Source organism: Patella vulgata, chromosome 7 (genome assembly GCF_932274485.2).
Source record: "Patella vulgata chromosome 7, xgPatVulg1.2, whole genome shotgun sequence".
Classification (NCBI taxonomy): Eukaryota; Metazoa; Mollusca; class Gastropoda; family Patellidae; genus Patella; species Patella vulgata.
In genome coordinates this window covers 33,256,287-33,282,993 of record NC_065885.2, presented here as the reverse complement: position 1 = coordinate 33,282,993, position 26,707 = coordinate 33,256,287, and the positions used below count along the sequence as shown (strand labels likewise).

The following is a 26,707-nucleotide window of genomic DNA, read 5'->3' as shown; positions in this document are numbered from 1 at the left end:
ATGAACTTTCTCGGCCAATGCAGGGATCGAACACCCGACCTCCAGGCTAATGAGCCAGCGTCTTACCCACTTAGCCACAGTGATCGCCTTTAGATTGATACACAGAGTTTAAGGTCTTGAGACGAACAAGTATATTGATTTTCAATGATTTTTGATAACTTGAACAGCTAAATCTATGATATTAAATGTTTTGTATACTAAACATTAGCATGGTCCAAACAAGTTCTAATGATATTCTAATAATTACTTAATGAGTTGTTACTCTTAATCTGATTTTAGTGTATTATAAAGGTTTCATTACCGACAAAAGTAAAAATATGCAACAACTCTTGTTGACTACTCTGACAATTTAGCTGCTGTGGGCGTATGTTTCGTTGCCTGGCAACCTATCTTTATACTTTCGATGACCTACACTACATAAAGATGTGACAAGTCGCGTAAGAGGTTATTTGGATGGCTTTAGACACTCTGACGTCAGACATTGATTAATCAATCAGCATTGACGTTTCTAGTGGTTTACCCCCTGTTCCATGCATGGCACGCTAAAATCTCACCGAAACATTCCGTTTTATTGGCTAATCCCTCACTTCAACCAAAACCCCAGTAATATAACAACTCTTCCAGATCCTAGTGTAGAAAAGACAAGTAAAACAAAATTTTGAACAATAAAAAAATGAAACAAAATAGGATCTGTGTTTTAATCAGATTGTGATCCCCTTTTTCAAATGAACAAGCTAATAAATACAACTTTCCAAGAATCGATGAGATTTTTGTGCATATAGAAATACTTACTGGATTTTTAGTTACCATACAAATAGGAAAATGTTTTAGACAAAATAACCCCCAAAATAAAAATGTATATTGTTTATCATACATTTATATCAATTTTAGATTCAGCTGTACAAATCCATGTATATCACATACAAAATACTATCCATGTTGATTCCTGCCTATTGACTAAACCTTGAGTATCTCACTATAACATGGTTCTATTAGCAGACAGGATCAGCAAATCTACACAATCATTGTAATACTAACCATACCTGCATAGAGTAAATAATCCAATATACAATCAATATTTTTAATATTATCATATAAGACTTGATTTGATAAAAAATTTTTTAGCATCGTGTATAGTCAAAAGGGTGATAATATGGCTATATCGTAGATTAAAAAATTATAATCTACAATCAAAATATACATTTCTGCAACATAAATTAAATTATAATTAAAAAGATAAGTAGATAAATAATTTTTGAGTATGTTTGTGGTCTAAGGGGAGATAATATGACCGTAGGGACATTTATGTACAGTTGTCTCCCCTATTTTTAAACACACTATTGTTTATTTTACATATATTATTAGCACAAAATTTCAAAAGGGATCTCTGGCCACAAAATTTAAATGAGTTCTAAATCCAATAAACCACACTGATCAGCAGTGAATTTTCGCTTAGCCGCTACAATCACTGATAAGGATGATATCGATGCGATTTAATGAGCCACAAATATTAAATTTTTTCCTGCGACAAATTAAATACTAAAACATTTTTTTTATGTATTGGAAAAATAAATAAAGGCGTTTGAAGTATTTGTAGGTAAAAATTATTTCCTATTTAGTGTAAATGGGTATTAAAATGACTAAAAGGCAGCATTCTGTCCGAAGCAGTAATGTCTTAGGTAAACATGCATGCGCCATTCAGCCAATGATTGACGCCATGTGCTGTGACGGCACGTGTTAAGGCAGTCATCTTTGACAGAGATATTACTACTAGACTCGTAATTCTCTGTGAAACAGATTGCCAATAAACATGGTACATTATTATGCTATGAAGATTTCCCATCACCAATCAATAGGTTGATTACAAGAATTATAAATTGAATGAAATTTCTTTGTCACTTCTTTCTGATCTCTTAGAATATGCAATGTGTTTGTTGGAGTGCGGAGGGAGATTCTGTTAGTAATAAACGACTTGGCAGTTGGTCAGTTATAAGTTTGCTGTTGCTTTACTGATGGCTAATCTAATTAACCAGTATGTTTTTGAAAACAAAATATTGTCTTATTGTTGTTTACATTCATGTATATTTTCTGGTTCGACTTTAACTTGTTTAACTTTCTGCTCCTTTTTTGGTCTCACAGCTCCTTTAATTTCTAACTTCACAGTTTCCTCTTTATCATCTGAGAGTGATGACCTTTCAACTTTACCATCCGGACTCACGATATCCACATCATTGGATATTGAGACAGTTTTTCTAAATGATAGTGGAACTTTTTTTCGTGGAATATTTAACCTAGTAGCGATTTGTAAGTAAGAAGAGTCACTTAAACTAGTATTGTTTTTTTCAATTATTTGAGGTTCTGCTGTATCAGTGTTGACTTCACTTAATGGAATCTTTTCTTTTTGTCTTTGTAGAACTTGTTTACTGTCCTGATCTTGTAATTGTTCTATAAATATAAAATAATACAATTTAATCCTGCATTCTTCATACCTGTTTATGAGTTGTCAAAACATTGTAAAAGAAATGAAATGAAATGGGGTTTAAAATCCTACTTTTCTGCAAGTGACATCCATCACCATTATACAAGGGCAGCAAAGATTGTGTATATCTATTTACCGATATCAGTAGGAGTAGTTGGTCAAATATACAAGTAAATGTTTTTCGTACAAAAACAGAGCTAGATTGAAAGGATTTATGCCTGTTAATGTCTTTCTTAATTCTGTAAGAACAATATTTATATTGGGAAGGGGTGTCGATGCTGAAGGAAGGAATATTTGCAAATTATTTGGGGTGGGCTTGTGGTTTAAATTGGCCTATTATTAAAGAATTACAGATTTATATGGGAATTTTTACTTTGGATTCTATGAACAATCTGCAAATATTGTGGACTGACTGATAAGACAACAGTGACATCAATGTCGGTGTATAAATTTCACCTGGAAGGTGAAAACTTGATAAAATCTTACCTGGTTCGTATTTTAATTGTAATTCTTCATTTTTTAAGGCTAATTTGATATTCTGACTGCGTAAAACATCATTTTTTTGTTGTAATTCCACCACTGATTTTTCTTGTGTTAGAAGTTTATTACTAACATCCAACAACTGTAAATTCTTGTAGCGATGTTCATTATTAACACGATTTACTTCCACTCTATAAATAACAAGTTTAATCATCAACCCATACAAAAAACTTATTCTAGTTCTCAGATAATCTGTCAAAAAAATCTGATGCAGGAGAGAGGTTTTTGTTTTTGTGTTTAGATTTTGTCAAAAGATCATGTGGCTTATTACAAACATCACATTTCAAGTTTCTACATCTGTTTATAAATACTGTTTATAGGAATTCACAAACATGATTACCAATTTCCATGTTACATTGCTAAAATTTAATGCAGAAGTTTATATACAAAAAGTAACTAAATGTTATCTCGATCAAGCAACTTAAGCAAAAATTTTGTAGTTCTAATGTGACTGTTGCTCCTTCCATCTCCCATATCCATGGAGTATAATTTCAGCCAACTGTCTCAGAATCCAATGCATTGTCAACTTTAAACTTATTCGTAATCTCAATATTTCCAAATTAACATACTGTGTCAAAACATTTAAGGATAATAGTTACAAAACCCAGTTACAGAGCTATTTCGTTTTTTGAGCCAAAGATTAACGGCTGTTCAAATGTATAAATGAATGAAATGGGGTTTAACGTCCTACTTTTCAGAACCAACTGACCTCACAAAGACGGGCATACGCCATAAAGTTTTCTATGAGGGAAATCGTGCCCCAAAAGCAATTGGATTCCAATTGTCAAAGGCTCTTTTAGGGGTAGCCAACCTGTACACGGGACACCGTTACCCCATCTCATCCAAACTATTAGACACTGTCCGTGCTAGGCCCTCTATCCTGCAACACTGACAAGCGGAAAAGATGCTGGAAAATCCTAGGGATTGCTGTTCAGGGGCAGACATAAGAAGTCATGTTCATATACTCCAGGCTGCAGAATATTATAATAAATAAATCAAAATGATTAAAAGAATCCAGACTTACTCTTTTGTTTTTAACATGGTAATTAAATATTGAACATATTTTTTATCTTCTTCATCTACTTTATTCTCTATATCTGTTATACTAGGTAACTGTATATTCTATTAAATGTATAATAGTTACGCTACTTTAATATTAATATCAAGGGTGTTTGTTATCTAACAGCTTTAAACAATCAATGACACAATATTGACTTTCCATCCATACACATTAACCAGCGGTTGCCAGCAAGATACCCCCACATTTTGCAAAGGATGGATAGAGAACAATCTAAAATAAAATGCAATTTTTTGTACAATCCGGGGCCATAATCTAAGAAATTACGGTTTGATATGCACAAATATTGTAAGGAATCAAGATCTTTTGGATATAAACATATATTTTAAGTTTCATTAAGATAGGAAAAAAAATTGTGATTTCTAGAGGGTCCACAACTTTGGTATTACATACTTTTACACAATTTGTGTACAAGTAGCAGTCATTTTGTCCAGCAGTTACGGTCCGATTTTCACAAAATTAGAACCCAACCATCATTAGGGTGTACAAGTAGCAGCCATTTTGTCCAGCAGTTACGGTCGGATTTTCACGAAATTCAAACCCAACCATGATCATTAGGGTGTGACTGTGATATATTTAAGAGTTTTTTCGTACAATCGTGGACCATAATCCAAGTATTTACGGTCTGAAATGCACAAATATCAACAGGAACTGAGATCTTTGGGATATAAACATATATTTTAAGTTTCATCAAAATCAGACAAAAATTGTGACCTCTAGAGGGCCCACAACCTTCATATTACTTACTTTTACACTATTTGCATACAAGAAACGTCCATTTTGTTCGGCAGTTTAGTTTCGATTTACCAGAATTTCGATCTCAATCCTTATTATGCTGTGACGGTGATACATTTAAATGTTTTTTAAAATCAGATAAAAATTGTGACCTGTAGAGGATCCACAAGCTAAAAATGTGATTTTTCGCAAAATCAGGGGCCATAATCCAGGCAGTTGTGGTCTGATATGTGCATATATCAAGGTGTAAGAAATGAAATGAAATGGGGTTTAACGTTCTACTGTTCTGCTCCTTCAAGGTGTAAGGATGATATATTTAAACGATATATTTAAATCGGAGTGTCCACAAGCAAAACTGTGATTTTTCCTACAATCAGGGGCCATAATCCATGAAGATGTGGTCCAATACATGCCAATATCGAAATGAACCAAGATCTTTGGGATAAACCTATATTTCAAGTTTCGTAAAAATCAGATAAAAATTGTGACCTGTTTAATGTCCACAAACAATTGTGAACTGACAAACAAATGGACAGACAGGGGCACCGACAATATAGGTCCACATGAATATGCTAGCATATCAAAAGTAGTGTTATCAAAAAACATATTGGTCAAATTATAATAGATTAATTCTTAACTACATTATGACCACCTAAAGTTCCCATAAAAAAAAGTAGCGTTATCAAATAGCATAATATTGATCCAATTAAAATAGATGAAATTGTAACTATGTTATGACCACCTAAAGTTAACATTACTCTATAATGATTTCATAAAATCATTGTTTTCTTAGTCATCTATCCTTGAACATCAAAAGTAAAAAATATCTATTGATGGGCAAAATACCAGTTATAACTAGATTATAGCCATAGGTCGGATATGCGACATAAGCTTGGTCAGAATCAGTTGAACAGTGTCGCAAATATACCCGGACAAAACAAACAGACAAACCCACATAATGACATGTCAACAATACGGGTAAACTCTGACCATTTAACCAATATAATAGTATAAATATTAAACCTCTGAATTTTCAAATTTTTCCAGTTTTTCTAATAGTTCCTTGATAGTTGATCTAGCTTCTGTTAATTGTGTTTGTAATCTTGTTACTGTAGAACTATCACTACGTCCTGTACTCATCTTTAATAACATTACCATCTGCATCTATTTTATAACAAAAATTAAACATCCATTAATAATCTAAACCTCAAATAATCCTAAAATATAATTCATTATTTAAACATTTCTGCAGCCAGTGTTGTTAAGTTCAAATGATATGTTTTGAATTTTTATTTTCCGTTTTCTAACACAGTGACACAGATACTGGGTGGTCAAGTGTGCTCTTTAGATAAGGTATGTTATTGATTCAAGTGACATTGTATATAGCAAGGAATAGGGCCACCTACTTTTCCTTGTTGGTTTTCTCCAGTTTCATCCGACTTCTAAATTATCCTACACACAACCAAATTATTGAAATCAATATGTACAATTTGTTAGTCCCAATATAACCTAATTTAAGCCCATTTCTCTCTCGGTCAGATTCTTTTGTAACTGTAAAAGAAGAACTAAGAAAAAGATAGTTGTTTTGTGTACCTTTAACTTTTGATGTAACTGCTTTTCAATTTCTAATTTTTCTTTTAAAGTTTCATTTTTAACTCTCAGTGATATTAATCTTTTCTCTGCTTCCACTCTTCTATCTTCAAGCTAAATTAAAAACATGGTACAAGTATTGTGTATTAACACCCCAAAATAATTTTTTCAACAATAAAACAACTATCAGAGTTATATTTAAGGTCAATGTCCACCAGATGCTAGAAATAGAAAACATTCTTTTAACATTCTAGTATATAAAGCATGCAAATTTTCAATCGCAAGAGCAACTTTCTTCCTCAGTTCTTGCTATGTGTGTTGCCATGTTTGGCATAATGACAAAGGTTCCAAAACCAGGGCATTGTCAATATGCAAAGAGGAACTGTCCTTGACATCTCACCTACACTTTACCTATGTCACTCTGAAATCTGATGATTTTATTTACTGAAAGTGGGAGGAGAATTGTATTCAGGGGGCAGTGTTTATGTTGACTCTTTGAATACCAACTACCCACAATTCCAAACATAACTGACATACTTACCTCTGAAAATATGGAATTGCCTTTTTTATTATGGGAATTAGTTTCCATTCTCAGAGCTTCAAGTTGGGCTGATAAATCTACATTTTCCGTTTTCAATTTCTATACAAAAAACAAACAAAATGAAGATAAGACATCTTTGCAAACTACACCTGTAATTCATCATTTGATTGTAGTTATATATTGATTCAAAAAAAGACACTCAACACTAAAAATGGTGATGCAGAATCAGATGTACAAGTAATGAGAGAAATGAGATATTATTACAGTATTGGCTGGGAATTATCTTGAACTGACAAAAACTAATCACATGGCAGTAGTGCTGGAACGATATATCACCGCAATAAACATATCAAATCGCAAGGGCCAGAATCAATACTTGCCCATTCTATTATTTTATAGATTATTCTGTAAATTCATTGTGCAAGATTTGTACTTGAGGTGTTTTGTTTAACATTCTACTTATCTGCACAAAAAGGGCTTTAGAAGATTGGCATATGCCATGCAGTATTCTATGAGGGAAATTTTGCCAGGACAGTGGCGTTATGGCCTACTATCTATTATCTTGAATTCCAACTGTCAAGGGTTTTTTCACATGCAATCCTACATACACACGCGACAAGACACTGTTCCTTGACAAGCTTTCTGTACTCCATCACACATAAGGGGAAAACACACTGGAAAATCCCAAAGAACTTTTTCGACCAGGAACAGGATCGAACCCCAGATCTCCTGGTTAGTGAATATGAGCCTTATTCATTAAGCCACTGTGGCTCCTTTGTTACGTGTTTAATTTATTCACCTGAATATCTATCACGATTCAATACGATACATATAGTATTGAATTATAGTTGTAATAACCGTGATATCTATTTACCTCTACATTATTACAATATGATGTCATATGACACTGGATCTCCTGGATCTCTTCATCTTTACTACATAGTTTAGTTTTTAAACTAGAACATGTTTCTTGAGAACATTTCAACTCCATGTGAGCATCAATCATTTGTGCTGTTAAATTAGTCTGAAAATACAAATAGAATGATGTATATAGTATGGCCATATTCTAAAGCAATATAGGGGGGTTTGGTTTTATGCGTGCAACTTTAGATCATAAAGTCTTTCATTGAGCCAAGTTGAACCATATGTTAGTCCTGAAATAATCTAGTTTGTGTGTGATGAGTGGACATTAAACCTCATTTCTCCCTCTCAATAATGCACAACTCATGATGACTTGAGAGACAATTAGCAAAACATTGGCAGGGCAATAGATCCCTAGTCAAGAAAAAATCCACTAAAACATATTGGCATCGGTTTTCCTATAAGCTTACAAGAAATCCAATAGCTGATTCTTTACTTATAATATGTTCTGCCAAATACCTTCTAAAAATTTGCAGAAGCTAGCCAATGATCCACAGAAGACACATATTGCTTTCTCCCTGCTACCTTCTTTTCAGATTAAAACAAAGCTGCAATAAAACGCTACCTTTGCCATTTGCTTAAACATATGAACTGTCCATGCTAATCTGTATAGACTATCAATAGACACAAAGGGAATTGTATACTGAGTGATATGTAAACATTATACTATCAGTCCATGGCAGTGATTCTCAACCAGTGTGCCACCGCACACCTGTGTGCAAGATCTTCCTAAGTGTGCCACAAAAATTTTGAACAGCACACTTATAGTATTTCTCACAAAAGTTTAAGTATCATACTTTGCTACTCTCTGAATTTTTACTGTGATAACTTCCAGTTTTAATTTGAATAAATTTGTCCCAAAAATAAGTTTTGTGGCTATTTGTAGCTGTATTGATGGATCCAGAAAACAAATAAGATAATTTATTGTCAATGCTGAAACAACATAAGAAAAAAAAAAAAAATCTTACATTATCAGCTTGAAGTTTCATTAATTCTTGCTGCATCTCGTTAAGTTCATCACCATAGAAACTTTTGGAAGAGATCTGAGTTTGGTTTAACTGTTGTTGAAGTAATTCCTCTAGTTGTTCAATCTTCTCCTTTAACTGTTTTTCAATGGCTTGCGCTTGTTCATAATCTAACTTTAATTCATTCATCTATAAATAAAATTTACAAGCTACCACCATGGAACATCATTATCATTATTAAGGTTTTAATAATAAGCTAATAAAATTAGAGAGAGAGAGAGAAATTGGGTTAAACTTCCACTTGACACAAACTAGGTCATTTTGGGACTAACATATGGTTCAATTTTATTTCTTTAATAATTCGCTTGCGCATAGGGGTCTTTATTAGTTGTCAGAGGATACCGAGGACCCTGAGAAAACCCACGAGGTTGGACAGGCAATCACGTACAACTGGGGGATCGAAACCACGCCAGTTGACTCAATGACAGACCTTATGATACAGCGCGCAAATGCTAACCATTCGGCTATCAAACACACAAACACCACCACCGCCATATAAAATTAACACGTTTGGGTCACACTCTTAGAAAGCACAGACAGCAACACCAAACAAACGCTACCAGAACATTGAAAATTAATTCAAGAGAGAGACATGGGATGTAATGTTCCCCTGAACAAAACCTAGGTAATTTCAGTATTTTTATTTTAAAGGTTTGCTTCTAATCCCTCTCAAAACATTCTAATAGTTACCATAAATATTTGTGATACCCTTACATTATTGCCCCATGGAATGGATGCTCTTCAGGGAATCCAGTATTTCTCTGGTACGACTGGGTGTCTCTACTTCCCATACCCAAAAAGTTAAAATACTTTTATTGGAAATAACTACCCTATAAATATATTCTTGTGAATGCATAAGCTTATCTAATAAATTGATTCAATAAAAAGCATTCTAAAATTTAAAACGATAAATCAGTAAACAATATCTTAATGTTAGGAAAAATTCATAAAAAATTGGGTCCAAAATCAATTTTTCCATTAATCAATTGATGAAGTCATGGTTTTAATTTTAGGTATATTCAACCAAATGCTTATATATAATGGTTAATAATAGGCTTATGGAATAAAAATAAAATAAAACAAAACCAAGTACGAACAATCCAAACCAAGATCTGAACATTAATCAAATGAGTATGGACACTTATGGACAAATCTGCTCTGAGTAAATAAAACATACTTGTTTCTTGTAGTAAAGTGAATCCTGATTTTTATCTATTTCAAACTGTTCTAAAAGACTCTGTTTCTGTGTATGCAAATCTGTCCTTAACTGGGACATTTCTTCATCAAACCACAGTTTTTCTTTAGCATGAGCTTCTACTTTGAGTGAAAGTGAATAATTATCTTGTTGTAAAGTCTAAAAATAAAAAAAATATATTAAAAGTGTAAAAGATTGGTTGCCAGGAAACAAATCATAGGCCCACATCAGTTTAGTTGTCCCATTTATTTTCTTTTGTCAGTACTAAAAGCATTTACAACACACAAAAATCTGATTACGAGTAACAACCAATTAAAGGGGCATTAGGTAAGATATGGTAAAGAGCTGACAGTTCTCGCTATAATAGTTAAAAAAAAAGATAATGAAAACAGAATATGCTAAAAATTTCAGTCAAATTGCTTCACTCTGAACCAAGATATTAGAGATTCAATTTTTACATTAGATCATCTATCACAAATGTATTCAAATCCACTAAATATCGTAGGCTAACAATCGCATCGAGAGTTGACTATGGTCTTGATAAGTTAATTAATGTCTAATTAATAATTTAGATAACATTTAAGACCTAAAGAAAAACCTGCAGTAGGCAAATTTAGTTCTTGCATAATGCATGTTTAAGTAATTATCAGAAATCATTAGAATTTGTTACAATTGTTTGTGTTAAATCTTATAACCTAAAACACTACATATAAATTTATATTTACTTTATCCTCTAGTGTGTCCACAAAATTTCGCAAGTGATCAAGGGTCATAACTGGCAGTAATTATCGAAAATCATTGAAAAGCTATAGGCTTCTTCGCCTCATAACCTAAACACTGTGTATAAATTTATAGTCAATCAGATATTTACTTTAGTCCCCAGGGTGCCCACAAGATTTTTTTTCAAAGGACCATAACTCTGGTAGTAATAATCGGAAATCAATAGGCTTCTTTGTCTCATGACCTTAAACAATGTGTATAAATTTAAAGTCAATCAGATATTAACTTTAACTTCTAGAACGACCACAACTCTGGCAGTAATTATCGGAAATTGTTGAAAATCAATAGGCTTCTTCGTCTCATGTGTATTAATTTCAATCAGATATATTATTAGCTTTAGCCTCTAGAGCATCCACAGTCGGATTAGGGCGACAGCAATATATGGCCACATTTCAATGTGGGTGTATAAAAATAAGAAATTCATGCAAACACAGAATAGATGTAGGTAAGTTATTAAAGTGTAAATACGATCTATCACTAGTTGCATTAATTTCCACACATTTTGTTCTCTAACATAAAATGATGTATTTAGTGGTAAATCCAGTGTATTGCCAAAATTAACATCCCTAAATTTAATGTGAGCAGCCAACACACTAGATCTGTCCAAACAAGTGTGGGGTGAATGAACTGAAGTCTGCATTGACAGGCTATTTTGACCTAGTTGCACAAAGTTAAGGCTCAGGGCTTAAAATTAATTTATATAGCAGTTTGACCAGAAGGATAAGTGCCAGTAAAATCTGGCTGCCCATCTAGAAATCTGATTCACATTACTATTTACAGTATAGGGGGATTGATATTTTCACTAGTGAAACACAGGGAATGACTATTGAAGTTGTGTTGCTAAATGCTAAACTCTAAATCAGTGATTCTCAACCAGTGTGCCGAGATCTTCCTAAGTGTGCCGCGAAATTTTTAACAGCAAACTAAGAAAATGCGTAAAGCCACATGATCCCAATTGAGTATTCACTGGTCTCTACTGATAAGTTCATGGCTCCGTTTTTCTTTACTTAGTTGGAGTCATACTATGTGCCGTTGCCAAAAAAAAGGTTGAGAACCACAGCTCTAAATGCACAGACAAAATTATGGGTAAATCTGACGAATCATGTTCACGGTATCTGAGTTATTGTGTATATAACAAAACATACACAGATTTATTAATAAACTTGTGATAATTTTAATAAGTGTCTTCAATTTCAGTAGTATAAATATTGTATGTGAAATATATAAAAGATTATCTTCCAATCAATGAAACTAAACAAAAAAATAATTACAATTTTAAACTAATTCTACATCTCTAATTTTTGGCATATTACGTGCATTTTTCTTTTCTTTTCAAATGATCAATAAATTTATTCTAATACAAATTTTGCATTTTATTTCTTTATTAAACATACACTATGCAAGAGCTAAATCTGCCTATATTGCAGGTTTTTCTTTAGGCCTGAAATGTTATATAAACTATTAATTAGACATTTATTAACAAAACAAGACCATAATCAACTCTTGATGGCATTGGATACTCAGGATTTTAACTAGATTAAAACGGTTCTTCATTTAAAAATTTAATTTAAAAATGGGAAAGCGAGGCTAAGTCCCGAATATATTAGTGCCCTGGTTACCACTATGCACACATCTTGTCAAAACTACAAACAATGATAACTTGGCTGAGATTGAAGTAATTTGAATAAAATTTTCATTATTTTCTTTTTTTATCATCTATACTATTCAAAAAAAGTAGGGGATATTTGATTTTTAAGTGTTATTAAAGTCACCTAATGAAACTGACGAAGAAACAAATGACAAAATGAAATAAAGTTCACATTCATCGATTTATTCCAAATGATCGTTAGACTAAGTAAGGCACAGACTGACCATTATAAGGGTAAAATGATACCCTGGGTCAAACAGCAAAGTTACCACAGCATCACAACCAAGTCAGTAACGGGTAAATCCTTCTCTGTTTGCCAAACAAGCATTGATCCGACGTGGCATACTCCTAATGAGACGTCTAAGGTCATTTTGGTCCAGATTGTCCCATTCCTGTTGCAACGCTGCAGCAAGTTCTTGGACATTGGCAGGACGTTGTTGACGTTGACATAACCTCTGTCCAAGCATGTCCCAGACATGCTCGATGGGGGAGAGGTCGGGACTCAGTGCTGGCCAAGATAATGTGGTGATGTTCTGTTGTTGGAGGTAACCTGTAACGATCCTGGCCCTGTGACATCTTGCGTTGTCATCCTGGAAGATGAAACGGCGGCCACGACGTCGTGCGAACGGCACAACATGGACTGCCAAGATGTTGTCCCGGTAGTACTGGCCTGTAACACGCCCTGCAACAACATGTAAAGCCGTTCTTCCAGCAACAGTGATGCCTCCCCACACCATAACAGAACCACCCCCAAATCGATCATGTCTGATGACGTTAACGGCTTGGAAGAGCTCGTTTCGACGACGCCACACCCTCCTACGTCTGTCCAAAAAATCAACAGTGAACCTTGACTCATCTGAAAACATCACATTGCTCCAGCGTCGATTATCCCAGTGTTGACGATCCCTACACCAACGACGTCTTGCCTGAATGTGATGATCTCTCAAACAAGGGATCACGCGAGGACGTCGGGCGCGAAGGTGACCCCTATGCAGTCGATTCCGAATCGTCTGGCCACTCACTCTCACACCAGTGTCTGTTTGAAGACGAGCGCTGATCTGATTTGCTGTGATGACACGATTTCTCAAGGCCAAGGTACGGATAAACCGATCCTGGGCTTGAGTTGTCGCCCTTGGTCGACCTGAGCGTGGTCTGTCCTGTACAGATTGTGTATCACGGTATCTGGACCATAGCCTGCTTATGACAGACTGAGAAACATTCATCGTCCGCGCCACAACCGCCTGTGTTGTGCCGATCTGTAGCATGCCAAGGGCACGTAACCTTTCATTTTGGGTAAGCCGACGCATATCAAAATTTGTTTTCTGGTCACTAAAACAATTAAACTGATGTTTCCACCCTGGAATTCAATGCCACAATGACTGTAACATTCAAAGTCAGAGTCGTGCAAATCTTGGGTTGGACCCCCATGATGATCCCAAGCATCACCTGCATTCCATGCGGTAGCTATTGGTGCGTTTGGGCGTCACATGTAACTGGAAATGTTTCTTCTGTTAGGTTCTATAGTGACTTTTTTCGTAGTCATTTGCATATTTTAGTATTATGCCCCCAAAATCAAATATCCCCTACTTTTTTTGAATAGTATATTTTTGAATTATTATAGCAAGAATGACCAACTCTTTATTAAACTCTTAACTAATATGTATCTTTAAGTTTCCAATCAATTTAGATGCTCTTCTTACTTCAACTTTCTTTGAATACTGTTTTACTATGTCATCCATGTTTGATTTCAACTGTATATTCTCCTCTAACAGCGCCTTACCAATCTCAGCAGCTTGCCTACAGTTTCCATCTTGCTCTTCAAGTCTTTCCTTGAGGTCCCGAATTTCTTCCTCGGCATTCATTATTAAGCAGTTAACAACCAGAGGGTGATTTTAAACTGAAATAAGAAAATAATCAAATATTAATGCACAATGTTGGCAGACAGAGAAATAGGGTTTAATGTCCACTCAACACAAACTTGCCGGTGAGTAGGGTTTTTCAGCAGTGAGGGGAAACGAGAGGACCCAGAGCAACAGCGAATCAAAGGATTATGCAATTTAGACTACCTCAGGTAGTACCTGGAGTGATGGCAAGTCACCTGTCCAAGGGAAAAACTTTGCTTGGCTCAACGATATTAATTTGCAGTTGTATTAAAGTTTGTTTGCCACAGTATTTGTCCTCAGAAGCCTAATACTAGTATTAATACTAATAGTATAAAATTATCTTATGTGTTAGAAGTTATATACACATTAAAAGGATAGGTTGCCAGAAAGCGAAACATTGGCACATATATTCTTCTGTAAGCTTATGTAATGTGAGCATTCACAAAAGCACTAAAAGCTGATGAAGAGTAACAACCATTATCAGAAATACATGTAGTTAAAATTAGATGGCTTCAGATCTGCCTTATTATATTTATTACACAAAACATATAGGCCTTTAGCTGTTCAAGAGCCCAGATCAGAATATTAATTATAATATTATCACAATTTGTAACCTAATTTGAATATAATTCTTGTTAATCCAATCACAGAATAATGAGAGAAGTTTCTAGGTCCTGTGTTAACTGTTATGTCTTTTTGATAATAGCGACCAACCAATGAACAGTCTGCACGCTAACAAGTAACAGTGCAAAACCATAATAATTTATTAAATAGCCTACTAATGCAGAAATAAACAACATTTAGTGTTAAGTTACGGCTTTTTGTAGCACTCACACTTTCTGATGTCAAATGTCGCTTGCCACAGGACATAACTTAAAATAACATCATGGATTTACTCTAGTGTAAGCCATGCCTATTTCATATCATTAGCCTTTGGACTTTTATTAAATTATGATGGTATTGAACTAGTAGAAATCTCTTTTAATGTGAAATGAATTATGAAATGTGGTTTTAATAACATCCTATTTTTTGACACTGATCGGGCGAAAATGAATGTGTTTACAACTTATGCAGTGTGCTACTGCTAGTGCTATGATTATGAGAAAATTTTGGACAGTGTAGTTTTCGCATACTCGAATTCCAACTGCCAAGGTTTCTTTAATTAATGTACACAGACCTTGGTTAGATAAGAAACCTTATCTCTCAACCCTCCGTGTTTTTCGAGATAAGAGATGGTATTATATAGATAGTTTTAGGCCTACCTGGCAAAACTGTTTGATCATGCGAATCAAATCGAACTTCAAAAAGCAAAACTATCAATTTTTTCTTCAAAAGAACAATGTCAATTGATTATTGTTATTTATTACTGTACATTTTTGACACATCCAACTACAATTAAGCATATAATCTAACCTGAGACGGACGTACAAACCATCTCTTTTTTAAATCGAAGCGATAATTGTTGGCTTTGTCAGACATTTTAAATTGACTTTTAATTACGTCATGAAGGTTGTCTTTGGTCACTTTTTTTTGCAATTTAGAAAAAAAGTGTATACTGACTCAATCATTTTTGGGTCATAAAAGTGCAATAACATTCTTATTACTTATTCGATTTTGAAATTTTTGGGGGTTTCTTTAATGGGAGGGGGGGGGGGGGAACTAGTAAATATTCAATTTTAGTCGGATTCAAAACTTTAAAAAAGCTTTTGCATTGCTACAGTAGCCTACTACTAAGTGACAATATTTGCAGATAAACGAAAGTTGTTTCACTACATTGGGCTGGGCTGGGTAGTATAAAATTGACTTATTTTTAAGATGTTACGTGTATGCATTAGGCCTAAATAATGAAATTAAGTTTGCCAGGTCAGGTGAAATTGTTTTTAGCTACTCAGTACTCTCGCCCTTGTGCCCTCGCTTTTCGTCCCATCCGAACGATTAGCTGTTCCCTTTGGCATGCTCACAGTTCTGACCCTCACTGAGTCACCGTGGCTTCCCTCTCAAACTGAATTTAATTTTTAATTACCGTTACCACGTAGACCTAATAGATCTATATATATAAAAAAAAAGACAAGATTTTTCAAACAAACCGCCTTTAAGTTTAAGTTTCCTAAAAAAAAAATAAACGCCCGAAACGAAATAAAATCCTTATTAGTAGCCTATTTTTGACCACTTTTATCATTCTGTGTAGCAAGTAGCCTATACTAAACATAAGTTACAGGTTTAGGACAAATATGTTAAAAATATGTTCAAACAAATTCCAATATAGGTTGACCTCCAATCGCATTCGTTTTGTATTCCACAATTTGAAATAATCTTCGCTGGTTTTACTTGGAAGCAGACCACCCCATTGTGTTAAAAAAGGAGGGGGAGGCTCTGTGATATCAACCCGACTCTCACCTTTTCCCAAAATATCTTTGGATTGAAAGTTATGTAACATAGATGGAGTAATATGAAATAAATATTGGTACAAAGTCTGTATGAGATTAGTCGAAGAAAATATGGGTATACAAAACGGAAGTAGCATACTAATAAGAATGTTAGTCTCTATTATCCAGAAAAATATTCTACGGCTATTAAAGTCCAGTCGAGATTGTCAGTCGAATATATCAGTCGATGGCTGTTAAAAATTTGGGAATAGTTTGTAATTTTAATTAAACAAAAAACGCACTTGTTCAAATATCGTTTATCATAGCTTTTATTTTCCTCCATTTTCAAACTTGTTTATTAAAATTAATACTGTAATGTAATTTTCCTTCAATCCCCCAAAACAACTCATGTATACCCCACTTTGCGAGTAAGGTCATCAACGACTGAGGTTATTGACTGAAATAAATGGCAGTACTCTGAATAGCCTATTTTTAGTCTGTGTTGCTGACCAACAGCTCGCATATCCTTTGAATGACAAGTAGGGTCGCCAGTCCAACCTCGTGGGTTTTCTCCGGGTCCTCCGGTTCCTCCCACTGCTAAAGAGCCCTACGCGCAAGCGAATTATTGAAATAAAAATAAACCATATGTTAGTCCCGAAATGACCTAGTTTGTGTCGAGTGGACGTTAAACCCCATCTCTCTCTCTCTCTCTCTCTCTCTCTCTCTCTCTCTCCTTAATTATGCTTCAGATACCAATTCACATATTTTGTAAATCTTCATTCCAGCCATGCAGCAAAGGCCACTACGGCAAGGTGGTCACAAAGAAGAGTCTGTTATTTTTTCACCCAGAAAATCTTTCTTCTAGCGTCACCTACTGCTGTAAGTCGCCTTCGGCGATATTTTCTACCTTTGCCCGTCTCATTATCGATCAAAATGTGTATATTTTGGATGATCGTTTGCGAGGAGAATGATTGGGATGTCTATTTCGCCCGAGCAAGAGTGCAAAATACAAAATTGTTTCAGAGCCTCCATTAATTTATTTTGGTGTCCTCGTGGTTTGTTGTCAGTTCTAGGATATTCTCAACATTTTTAATACTAATCTTGATATCTTTTTTGATCTTTTCAAGATTAGTATTGAAAGTGTCGTGAATATCTCGGCCTACATACTTTAAGTGGTAATGACTATCTGTCTTTCTTTTTCATTATAATTCCAACTTTCTAACAATTTTTAAAGAGCTGGGGCAGACAAGTGATGATTCTTATGACGTAATTGCTGGTTTAGAAAAAAATATTTGTACCTTGTACGATAACATTAGAAGAAAGATCTTCTGGAGGAATCTTAATTGTGATGAAAACTAACATACCCTTCTTTCTTTATTACCATCTTGCCTGAGTATTCTTTGCTGCACATTAAACGCAACAATTATGTTGCAACAATATGGAGACAGGCTGCAAAACCATGGTGATCGAACAAGATGACCCTGCGATACAAGGCTGGAATGAAGATTTACAATGTGAATGGGTATCTGAAGCATATCCAAAGAATATATGCGAGATGTTGATCAGCCAGCAAGAAGATATCTATCCCGCTCATATTATGTTGAAGACTATAAGAATAAACTAATATCTAAACTAAACATGTCTCTGATTCTGTGTCTTTTTTTTATGTTCATTTCCAGCTCTCTTGAATAGTACCATTATAATTTAATATTTTGAATGACGAAATTGGTACTCTGTCCTAAAAAAAACCACATTTTGCCCCCCCCCCCACCCCACATTTAAAAGTAATGTTTTAACCATGCTCTAAGAAAATCATTTAAATTAACGTGAACTCATTTCCCGCCAAGTTTACCCCCCACCCCTCTTCCACACACGAACAGCTGCTACACCGACCCCACCTCCCCACAAATCAAAACAGTTGTCCAGGGGCATCATATACCCTTTAGAGATGGGCAGTCCTAGAAATCTATGTTTGATTAATATATACTCTTAAAAAAAAAAGTAGGGGATACTGAAATGCAAATACCTATGCAGGTTGCGATATGATAAATAGTCATGGACATTTGACATTCTTTGAGAGTATTTTCACGGATGAAGAACTTGTCGCCCCAACAGAACCACTGAGCTGCACATGCGACACACAATAGCGCCATACGCGTGGGAGGGTTCATTGTCAAATTTGACCCTTAAAAGAAGAGTTGATGAAAACTGCCGCGTGCTGGTTTATCTATCGATGTTTGCTTTCCTATCGGTTCCTGCATAAGATTTACTGTTTAGCGTATCTTTGCTTTGGTGTGTTACGTTTAATTTGATCGGGAGACGTGTTCGTCGACGTCAACGTCAACGGACAACACTGCAAGAATTGGCCTTGGCACTGCAAGAGGAGTGGGTCAGATTGTCCCGAATCGTGATTGATGGTTGATTAGAAACATGCCACGACGAATTGCTGAATGTCTGAGGATTGGTGGAGCAATTACTCATTATTAAGACAAAAATCAAAAACGTCCATTTTCACTTTTAACGGTGTATCTCTTTGCGAGTGAAATGGGGCCGTCAGATATAAGCCGCCATATGAACTGTTTATGTTCATGTGTAGGCAATTGGTCTGTTATTAACATACACTGGTTACCTCTAATAAAAACAGCAGTGCATTTCCGCACTTTTGTATTGTTTCTGAATACCCCCTATACTTTTTATGAAGAGTATAAAATGATCATCAATTATGTCAACATTTATAATGACATCCCCCCTCCCCCCAATTGTAGACATTGAACCCCCTATATCTCGAAAACGCCCCCTCAAACGCCTGATCACCACCCAGATTCGGAATCTACACTAAAAAAAACTGTTCTAGAAAAACTTGTTCTCATAAAATCACAGCTCGGGTGGCGATTGCCCCCACCCCCACCCCTTCAGCCACCGGACCCGGACTATACTATTTAAGAGGGAGTTATTGGGTGTTCGGGATTTTTGGTGGCTCAAATCGCCGTCTTTCGGTACCAAGTCATTGTCTTTAATGCTGTAAATAAAATATTGTGGTTGTTGTTGCAGCATTAACGGTAGTGCACGTATTTCATTTTTCGTTTCGTAGAATTAGCCCGGAGATTCCTTATTTTCTTTAGATAGCAGGGTCGAAAGACTTGGTTATCAAGAATGAATCTAAAGTTGGAAAGTAAACGTAAATACAAACCTGCTTATCGGGTCTATTAATTAAGATGGTAGCGTGAGATTTGATTCATAAAAAATACAGACGTGTGATAGTTTCTAATTGTACAACAAAATGAACATTACAGCATGGATATAACTAGATATCATAATACGTAAGTTTTAAATGATTTTTATGAAATTTTAATTACTTGTTGACATTGTACTGAACACACAATAATTACAGTATGTACCTGGGCGGGTACGGTACTGTAATTTGGTAAAGAAAGTTGTTATCTTGGCATGTCCTTAGTATTAAAGGGACAATAACACTCTTGCTGGCTTGGCAGCTCCAGAAAATAAAAAAAATAGCCTTATTCTAAGTACTAGATGTGTTAGTAGTGTCCTACCTGTTTTGTAAATTATCCATTAAATCCTATTTGAAATTTACTTGTCCAGAGGGCTCAAAAATATTTTTTAAATCCAAGTAACATTTGAAAAGCTTTACGTCAGGCTTTTCAAATCATTTAGTTGAATTTTTCGAATTTTTTAAAATAGGTGTGTTAAGATGAAATTTGTATCATCAATTAATTGGAATATTGTAAAATAGTACAATATGTTGACCAGAATAAAGATTGGGACATATTATTCAGTTACAACAAGAGTGGTATTGAGCCTTTAAGTTAAAGGAGCTATATAAGTCTTTAACTCAATATAAATTATCCACAATCTTCAACATTGAAAACACAAATTATTTGTCAATTTAAATCAACATTGATGTTGTGATCTTACCGGGAAAAGATATCTAATATTTAAGACAAAATAAACATTTTACCATAACACGAATCGTGTACCATCACGCACGCAATTCAGTGCCATATACATGTAGCAAGGGACTCGAAGAATTCCACAAATCATGTCAAACAGTGACACAATCTGGAGAGCATAATTACTACCAGTTACTGGAAGTGGAATAACCAGACGCAAGAGCTAATTGCCATCGATTGAGCTGACTTCTCCCTGAACTTAACTGATTTGAAATAAGTATAGTAAAAACGGATGTAAATGAATGTAAATCATTTTATATACATTCATATTACATTATTATATGCCTTGTGACCCATTTGGGTCAATATCTAGGTCCCAAATATTAGCGATTAATTTAGCTCCTTTAATTAGTAGCCTACAACTAGACTAGAACAACTTCTAGTGTGACTGTCAGATAGCTCTGTATATGGGGATCGCAACTTGCACATGTACATATGACATGTAGCAGAAATGCAAACTTACGCAGACAGTTTGTGCGGTGGGTTGCCCCTAATAGACACGCCCAAAATAACACGACCTCCAACTAGGATAGATTAGTCGGCACTGTTCCTGTGGTTCAAAAAATTAAAAATTGTGCCAGGATGCGTAGAATGCTAATACCTAGCACATATGGAAGATGCGATAATCTGCGGTTGTAGGAACAATTTTATTTTTAGCAGCATAAAATGTTTTTTGCCCAAAAATCAATTTCTTGCCATCGCAGTTTACCGCCTCTTCCATACGTGCTAGGTATTAGTATCCTATGCATCCTAGCTAAAAATCTAATTTTTTAGAACATGGGAACAGTGCCTGCAAAGGTAGCCTATTTGGGGGCGTGGCATTTTGGGGTGTGTCTGTTAGGGGTAACCCACCGCACAAACTGTCTGGCAGTGGTCATTCATGACTCCTGTCAACTCCAAACTGAACAAACTGAACAACTCCAAAGCTGTTTTAGGTGGTACAGATTTCAGCTAATCCACCACTACAAATGTCTGGCAATTACATAGCTCTATCAGGGGTACCCCACCACTAGAAATGTCTGTCAGAGTGTTTTTGTAATACCTGAAGATGTACGGTACACTGCAGTAAGATTTTCGTGTGGTACCCTTTTGAGCTAATCTAGCCTAGTTGGGGATCATGGTATTTAGGGCGTGGAATACCACACCCACCACCAGAAACCCGGCAGACTTACATTCTGATGATATCAGATATACATACATTGATACCATATAGGAGAAAATTGGTACACTTTTCAGCTAGGTTGACCCCCTGGGCTCCCGGTCTATTATGTGGAGCAAATCTATTATAGTCCAACCCAAAAAATCTTCAAATATAATATAGGATCACTGGCCGAACTAGGTATCTTAGATAGTTCAAAATTCAAATTGATAAATCTTGTTGTTCTATGAATTAAAGGTTAAATACGCCTCACATACAAATCCGTTACTATCAGCCACATATGTAGAAGATTTAGAAATAGGCAAATCTAATCCCCAATTATCATAGTGATCAGCACGACAGCAGCAATATCCTCCCTCATGGACCAGTTCAACTTATCTCCCTTGCAACTGTCAATATCTTAACATATAGCCTAACAAACAGCCCTAAGATCTCAATTCAATACTATTTCTAAAACTGAATATTTCTGGCAATTTAGAACTTATGGCACTGTAAAACCTACATGTACTATATAGATTCTCCAGCTAATTCTTTGCTTCAGGTACACAATATAGTAAGCTATGATCTCACTACGTTTGAGTTTGCATACATGTAAATTAGAAATAGAGAGAGGCTGGTACAAGAATGCCCTCCCCCCCCCCCCCCCGATTTGAGACTACATTCTCTGTTCCATTTTTAAAGCAGAAACCAAATTTCACTTTTAGAGAAACAAGTGAAAAAAGCTATTTTTCATACATCCAGGAAATTACGGTCCAATGTGTGCAAATAGCGAAAAGAACCGAGATCTTTGGGATATAAACATCCATTTTTAATTTTATCAAAATTAGATCCTTCCATGCAGCATGACGCTTCGTTTTCAGGACTTTGTCCCTCAATTATCAGGCCCACTACTTCGGTAACATATCTTTATATACCAAAGATCTCTGTCCCTTTTGATATTTCCACATTTCAGGCCATAACTTTCTGGATTATTGCCCCTGATTGTACAAAAAATCACATTTGTTTTTAACTTGTTCTCTATCCATCTCTTGCAAAATGTGGGTGTATATTGCCTGGCAGTCGCTGTTTTTTTTAACCGACTTCAATGAAACTTATGTTTATATCCCAAAGATCTTGTTTCCTTTTGATACCTGCACATATAAACTTCCTGGATTATTGCCCCTGATTTTACATAAAAACGCTTTTTCTTTAGCTTGTTCTCTGTATTAAACAAAGATAAAATTTACAAATCTGATATGACAAATGCCTGATTTGTAAAACAAATATCAAAGGAGCTAAATCGCTAATATTTGTGACCTAGAAATTGACACAAATGGGTCGCAATGTAAAGTGATTTACCATTCATAGTCCAGTCATTTTATGAAAAAAAGAGGGTCAACCCCCAAAATATTGCAAGAAAAGATATTTTGATGGTTTTTGGTAGCATTGGATGTACTGAATGACATCCTAAGAGTTGACCAAAGTTGGGGTACTTTGAAAGTCCCAAATTTTGAGGGTAAAGTTCAGGTTTTTAAGCCATTTTCCATTAAAAGGTAAAACTTTAGACAGAGACAAATTAGTCAATTTTTGAGAGAAACACATGAAACTGACGCCGTGCAGTAGGTTGTCAGGGTCAAACTTTTATATGGCATGGTTTTCATAGATGTCCAGTGCTCTCTAGAGCCATTTTCGGGTATTCCATTACACCAGAAACTTTCTGCCGTGAATCCAAATTTATAAAGGGGCATAACTCTGCACAGTTTTATCATAAAATAGCAGTTTTGGTCTCGAAATGAAGGTTTTTGGGGCCATATATTTCATTTGCAGATATGCCCAGTGGTGTTAAGTAGTTCCTTATACCATTTGCAGGGAATCCCCTACCCTAAAACGTGTTGACACGAACCTAAATTTAGGTATATACCTAACTCTGCTCTACGTCATCACTTACCTTCATAGTTAGTATGTACATGTTTGGAGTCCCTACCCCCCAAAAACCTGATGTCTGGGAAGATGAGTGAAGCAAGAGACGAAAAATAATGTGCAAGACATTATTTACCAATTTATTCTTAATAGAATGAAGCGTGATGCCATCTATATAATTACTGAGACAAATGAGGGTTCTTTTCATTAACTGAGCAACTTTTGCTAGAACACTGAGCATCCCGGTAGAACATAGATCGTAGTTACATCCATATATACCTTGTGTTGTGTTTTGTTATGAATAGTTAACCGTGCTTCTAGATGTCATTTAAAGATTTGATAGATCGTATTGCCTATATAGTTGCCGGAAAGCAGTTTTATTCAAGTTGACATGAAGTTCATGTCATCTTATGATTGTTATTGATTTTGTATTTAATTTTTTATGAACCTTAGGGGGCAGTGACTGAAGGGGAGAAAATTTGGAAAATTTGAGTCAATATCCTGGCTTTTGAGATCATTGCTGGGAGCAAATTCTTGTAAATTAAAGAATCAGAAATGGCAGTCAATGGGACAGAATCTCTGGATCTGCCTGTCATATCCACCTGTTTTGTGAGTGTTGACACACACTAGTGGTACTAACTGGGCGGTTCACTATAACCGTGAATATGATAGTGATAAGATAATAGAAGACTACAGAGGATGCCATAACAGAATTGAGGGCACTAGGGAGTTGGCCCGAAAATTTTAGTCAATTCCCTGGCATTTGAGTTCAATGATTGGAGCAAATGCTTGTGAACAAGAGGATAAGAAATGGGACACCTGTTTAGTGAGAGTTGACAGAACATTTGTACAGTCTGTAGCCCCACAACCCACTCACAAGTGGTACTACTAACTAGGGATACACTATAACCGTAAATATGATAGCACAAGACCATAGAGGAGTGGAAGAATATCAGATAGTGATATAGATAGTATAAGACTATAGATGAGTGGAGGAATGATTACATTATGAAATCGAGTGTTGCAGGCATTAACAAAAATTCAGATAGCGCCAGATAATTTCTTTGTACTGGGCCCTACAGGCAACCTTGTCTCACGGGGGCGCTTATTTGTTCTCATGGGGCGCCCACTCCACCCCTTAAATCTGCGCCTGGGTAACACCAAAGTTCAATACAGTATGCTGAATTGTGCTGCACAGGCTATTTGAAATAAGTATGTGGCTTTTTCATTTCTATTTTACTGTATGGGAACCCCACTGTGTAGTAATTCTTGGAAGTTTACATGACAAATCGCAATATTTATAGCTTGATGGCACATAGTAAAGTCAGCAGTTTAAAATATGAGATAGTATTGTAACAATACTATTGTCCTATATAATGTTCATGGGTTATTTTTTATGCAACATATTATAGTAATTGGTTAAATTTTTAGCAATTATATGAATCTTAAATTCACCAACACTTTTTTGGTGATTTGAGGTACCAAACTAAAAATAAGTCTCCTCTTGCATGGTGATATCAATACCATTGTTGATACATTGTGAAATTAACACTGTGTGACTTTCAGGGAATTTAGCTCGCCGACGTGTGTTCTCTAAGTATCGGAAATGAATACAGATTCTTGGAATGGATCTTCAGCACTTTATTTCAAGAGCAAATAACAACAACAATTAAACAACTTATAATTTCCTATAAATCGGACCTCTAACTAGTACATGTATATAGGTTCCCTAAGCTAGTTTCTCTAACCAATGAATCATCTTAAATACATTTGTCTTTTTACATAAAAAAAATACTATTGAAGAAATAAGTCTTAAGGCATTTAAAACATTAGTTAGAAAAAACTTAACAGATCAACCACTTTAGTTGCCAGCCTATAATAATTTAAATTGACTGGCAGAATAATTGCTGTCTGCCTCTAATGACTAACCAAGCATTAATATTAATATATAGATCCAAAATTAAAAACAGAATTAAAAATAATAAAATAAAAATAAAATAAAATATGACCTAGACCTTGTTCATAAAATATTGACCCCCAAAACCTTAATTCGGATACCAAAGGTGCTATATTATAATGAAACAGTGCAGGGTAAAGCCCAGGGATCTTAATTGGCTGTTTTTTGTCGGCTTTAGTCATACCTTAGTGAGAACTTGAAAATGTGGTTCATAATCTGAGTAGCCCAATTAGCACATTTAACGGTAATTTTGCTGATTATTCATAACAGGTTCAGTAAGCTGCTTTAGTAAAAATAACCAACATGGCGAAAGAAGACGATCTCGGCATGATTTGCTAATTGTAAATTTGGGTTATCAAGTGTTTTGAGAAGGATTTGAAGCAAAATTTTGATAGATTAATTAGTTCAAATATGTTTTTAGTCCAAATACATCACCAAATCACCCAGTTTGTATGTGGGAACGTATCTTTAAAATAAGATCCTGCTACAGATATACTGGAGCATATTACACAATGCACATTTTTTTTCTGATGGCAGTAATTGGTACTGATTGACAAAGGGGCCCTGGAAGAATTATTTGTGTGGTAAGAAGTGCGACATTAGACGGTCTATTGGGGATAATTGCGTATCACCGCACAGTTATTTACCAGATTCTGCTCTCATTGTTAACATTTATAATATCTGTGATCAGTTTTATTAACTACTGATAGCAATTCTGACGGTTAATGGCATTGAATTCTGTGTCACTCTCTGTGTTTAATAAGACTAGATTACTCCACGGGACTCAATTGTTTAGAGAGCAAAATGTGTTTGAATATCCAGATGAGACTAACCAGGTCATTTTAGAACCTAGTTCATTTTATTTTAGGCAGATGACACTATTGCACTTAATATAGAAACCCGGGATCGGAATCAAGTTCATGACTTGGATAGATAACAG

General features: G+C 35.2%; 2 protein-coding genes across 5 annotated transcripts in view; one reads left to right on the top strand and one right to left on the bottom strand.

The window, feature by feature from the left end:
* Nucleotides 1-684: 684 nt before the first annotated feature.
* On the bottom strand, nt 685-16,929 carry LOC126827046 (protein Spindly). 4 transcript variants are annotated; one of them, XM_050556212.1, is made up of 11 exons: nt 16,813-16,929; nt 14,233-14,429; nt 10,087-10,263; nt 8,853-9,038; nt 7,838-7,987; nt 6,964-7,062; nt 6,426-6,536; nt 5,856-5,996; nt 4,044-4,141; nt 2,966-3,150; nt 685-2,445 (listed from the first exon to the last, which is right to left on the bottom strand). In XM_050556212.1, exons 2-11 carry the CDS (start codon nt 14,392-14,394, stop codon nt 2,060-2,062), a joined length of 1,695 nt encoding a protein of 564 aa, XP_050412169.1. In that variant the 5' UTR covers nt 14,395-14,429; nt 16,813-16,929; the 3' UTR covers nt 685-2,059. The 4 variants fall into 4 exon arrangements, with proteins under 4 accessions (XP_050412169.1, XP_050412170.1, XP_050412167.1 ...); XM_050556213.1 differs by lacking the exon at nt 16,813-16,929 and adding an exon at nt 16,688-16,728; XM_050556210.2 differs by lacking the exon at nt 16,813-16,929 and adding an exon at nt 16,503-16,644.
* A 3,016-nt stretch (nt 16,930-19,945) lies between these two features.
* LOC126827047 (zinc finger protein squeeze) overlaps nt 19,946-26,707 on the top strand; it is an 81,845-nt gene continuing 75,083 nt past the window's right edge. The window contains exon 1 of the mRNA XM_050556216.2: nt 19,946-20,101. The gene's annotated coding sequence lies outside the window, so the exon portion shown is untranslated. The remainder of the gene's footprint in view (nt 20,102-26,707) is intronic.

Coding starts and splice junctions, on each gene's coding strand:
- LOC126827046 (XM_050556212.1), bottom strand. CDS start 14,394: ATGAATGCCGAGGAAGAAATTCGGGACCTCAAGGAAAGACTTGAAGAG. Junction 7,063..7,837: donor CATATTGTAATAATGTAGAG/GTAAATAGATAT, acceptor TTTTTTGTATAG/AAATTGAAAACGGAAAATGT. Junction 5,997..6,425: donor AGTTACATCAAAAGTTAAAG/GTACACAAAACA, acceptor GTTATAAAATAG/ATGCAGATGGTAATGTTATT.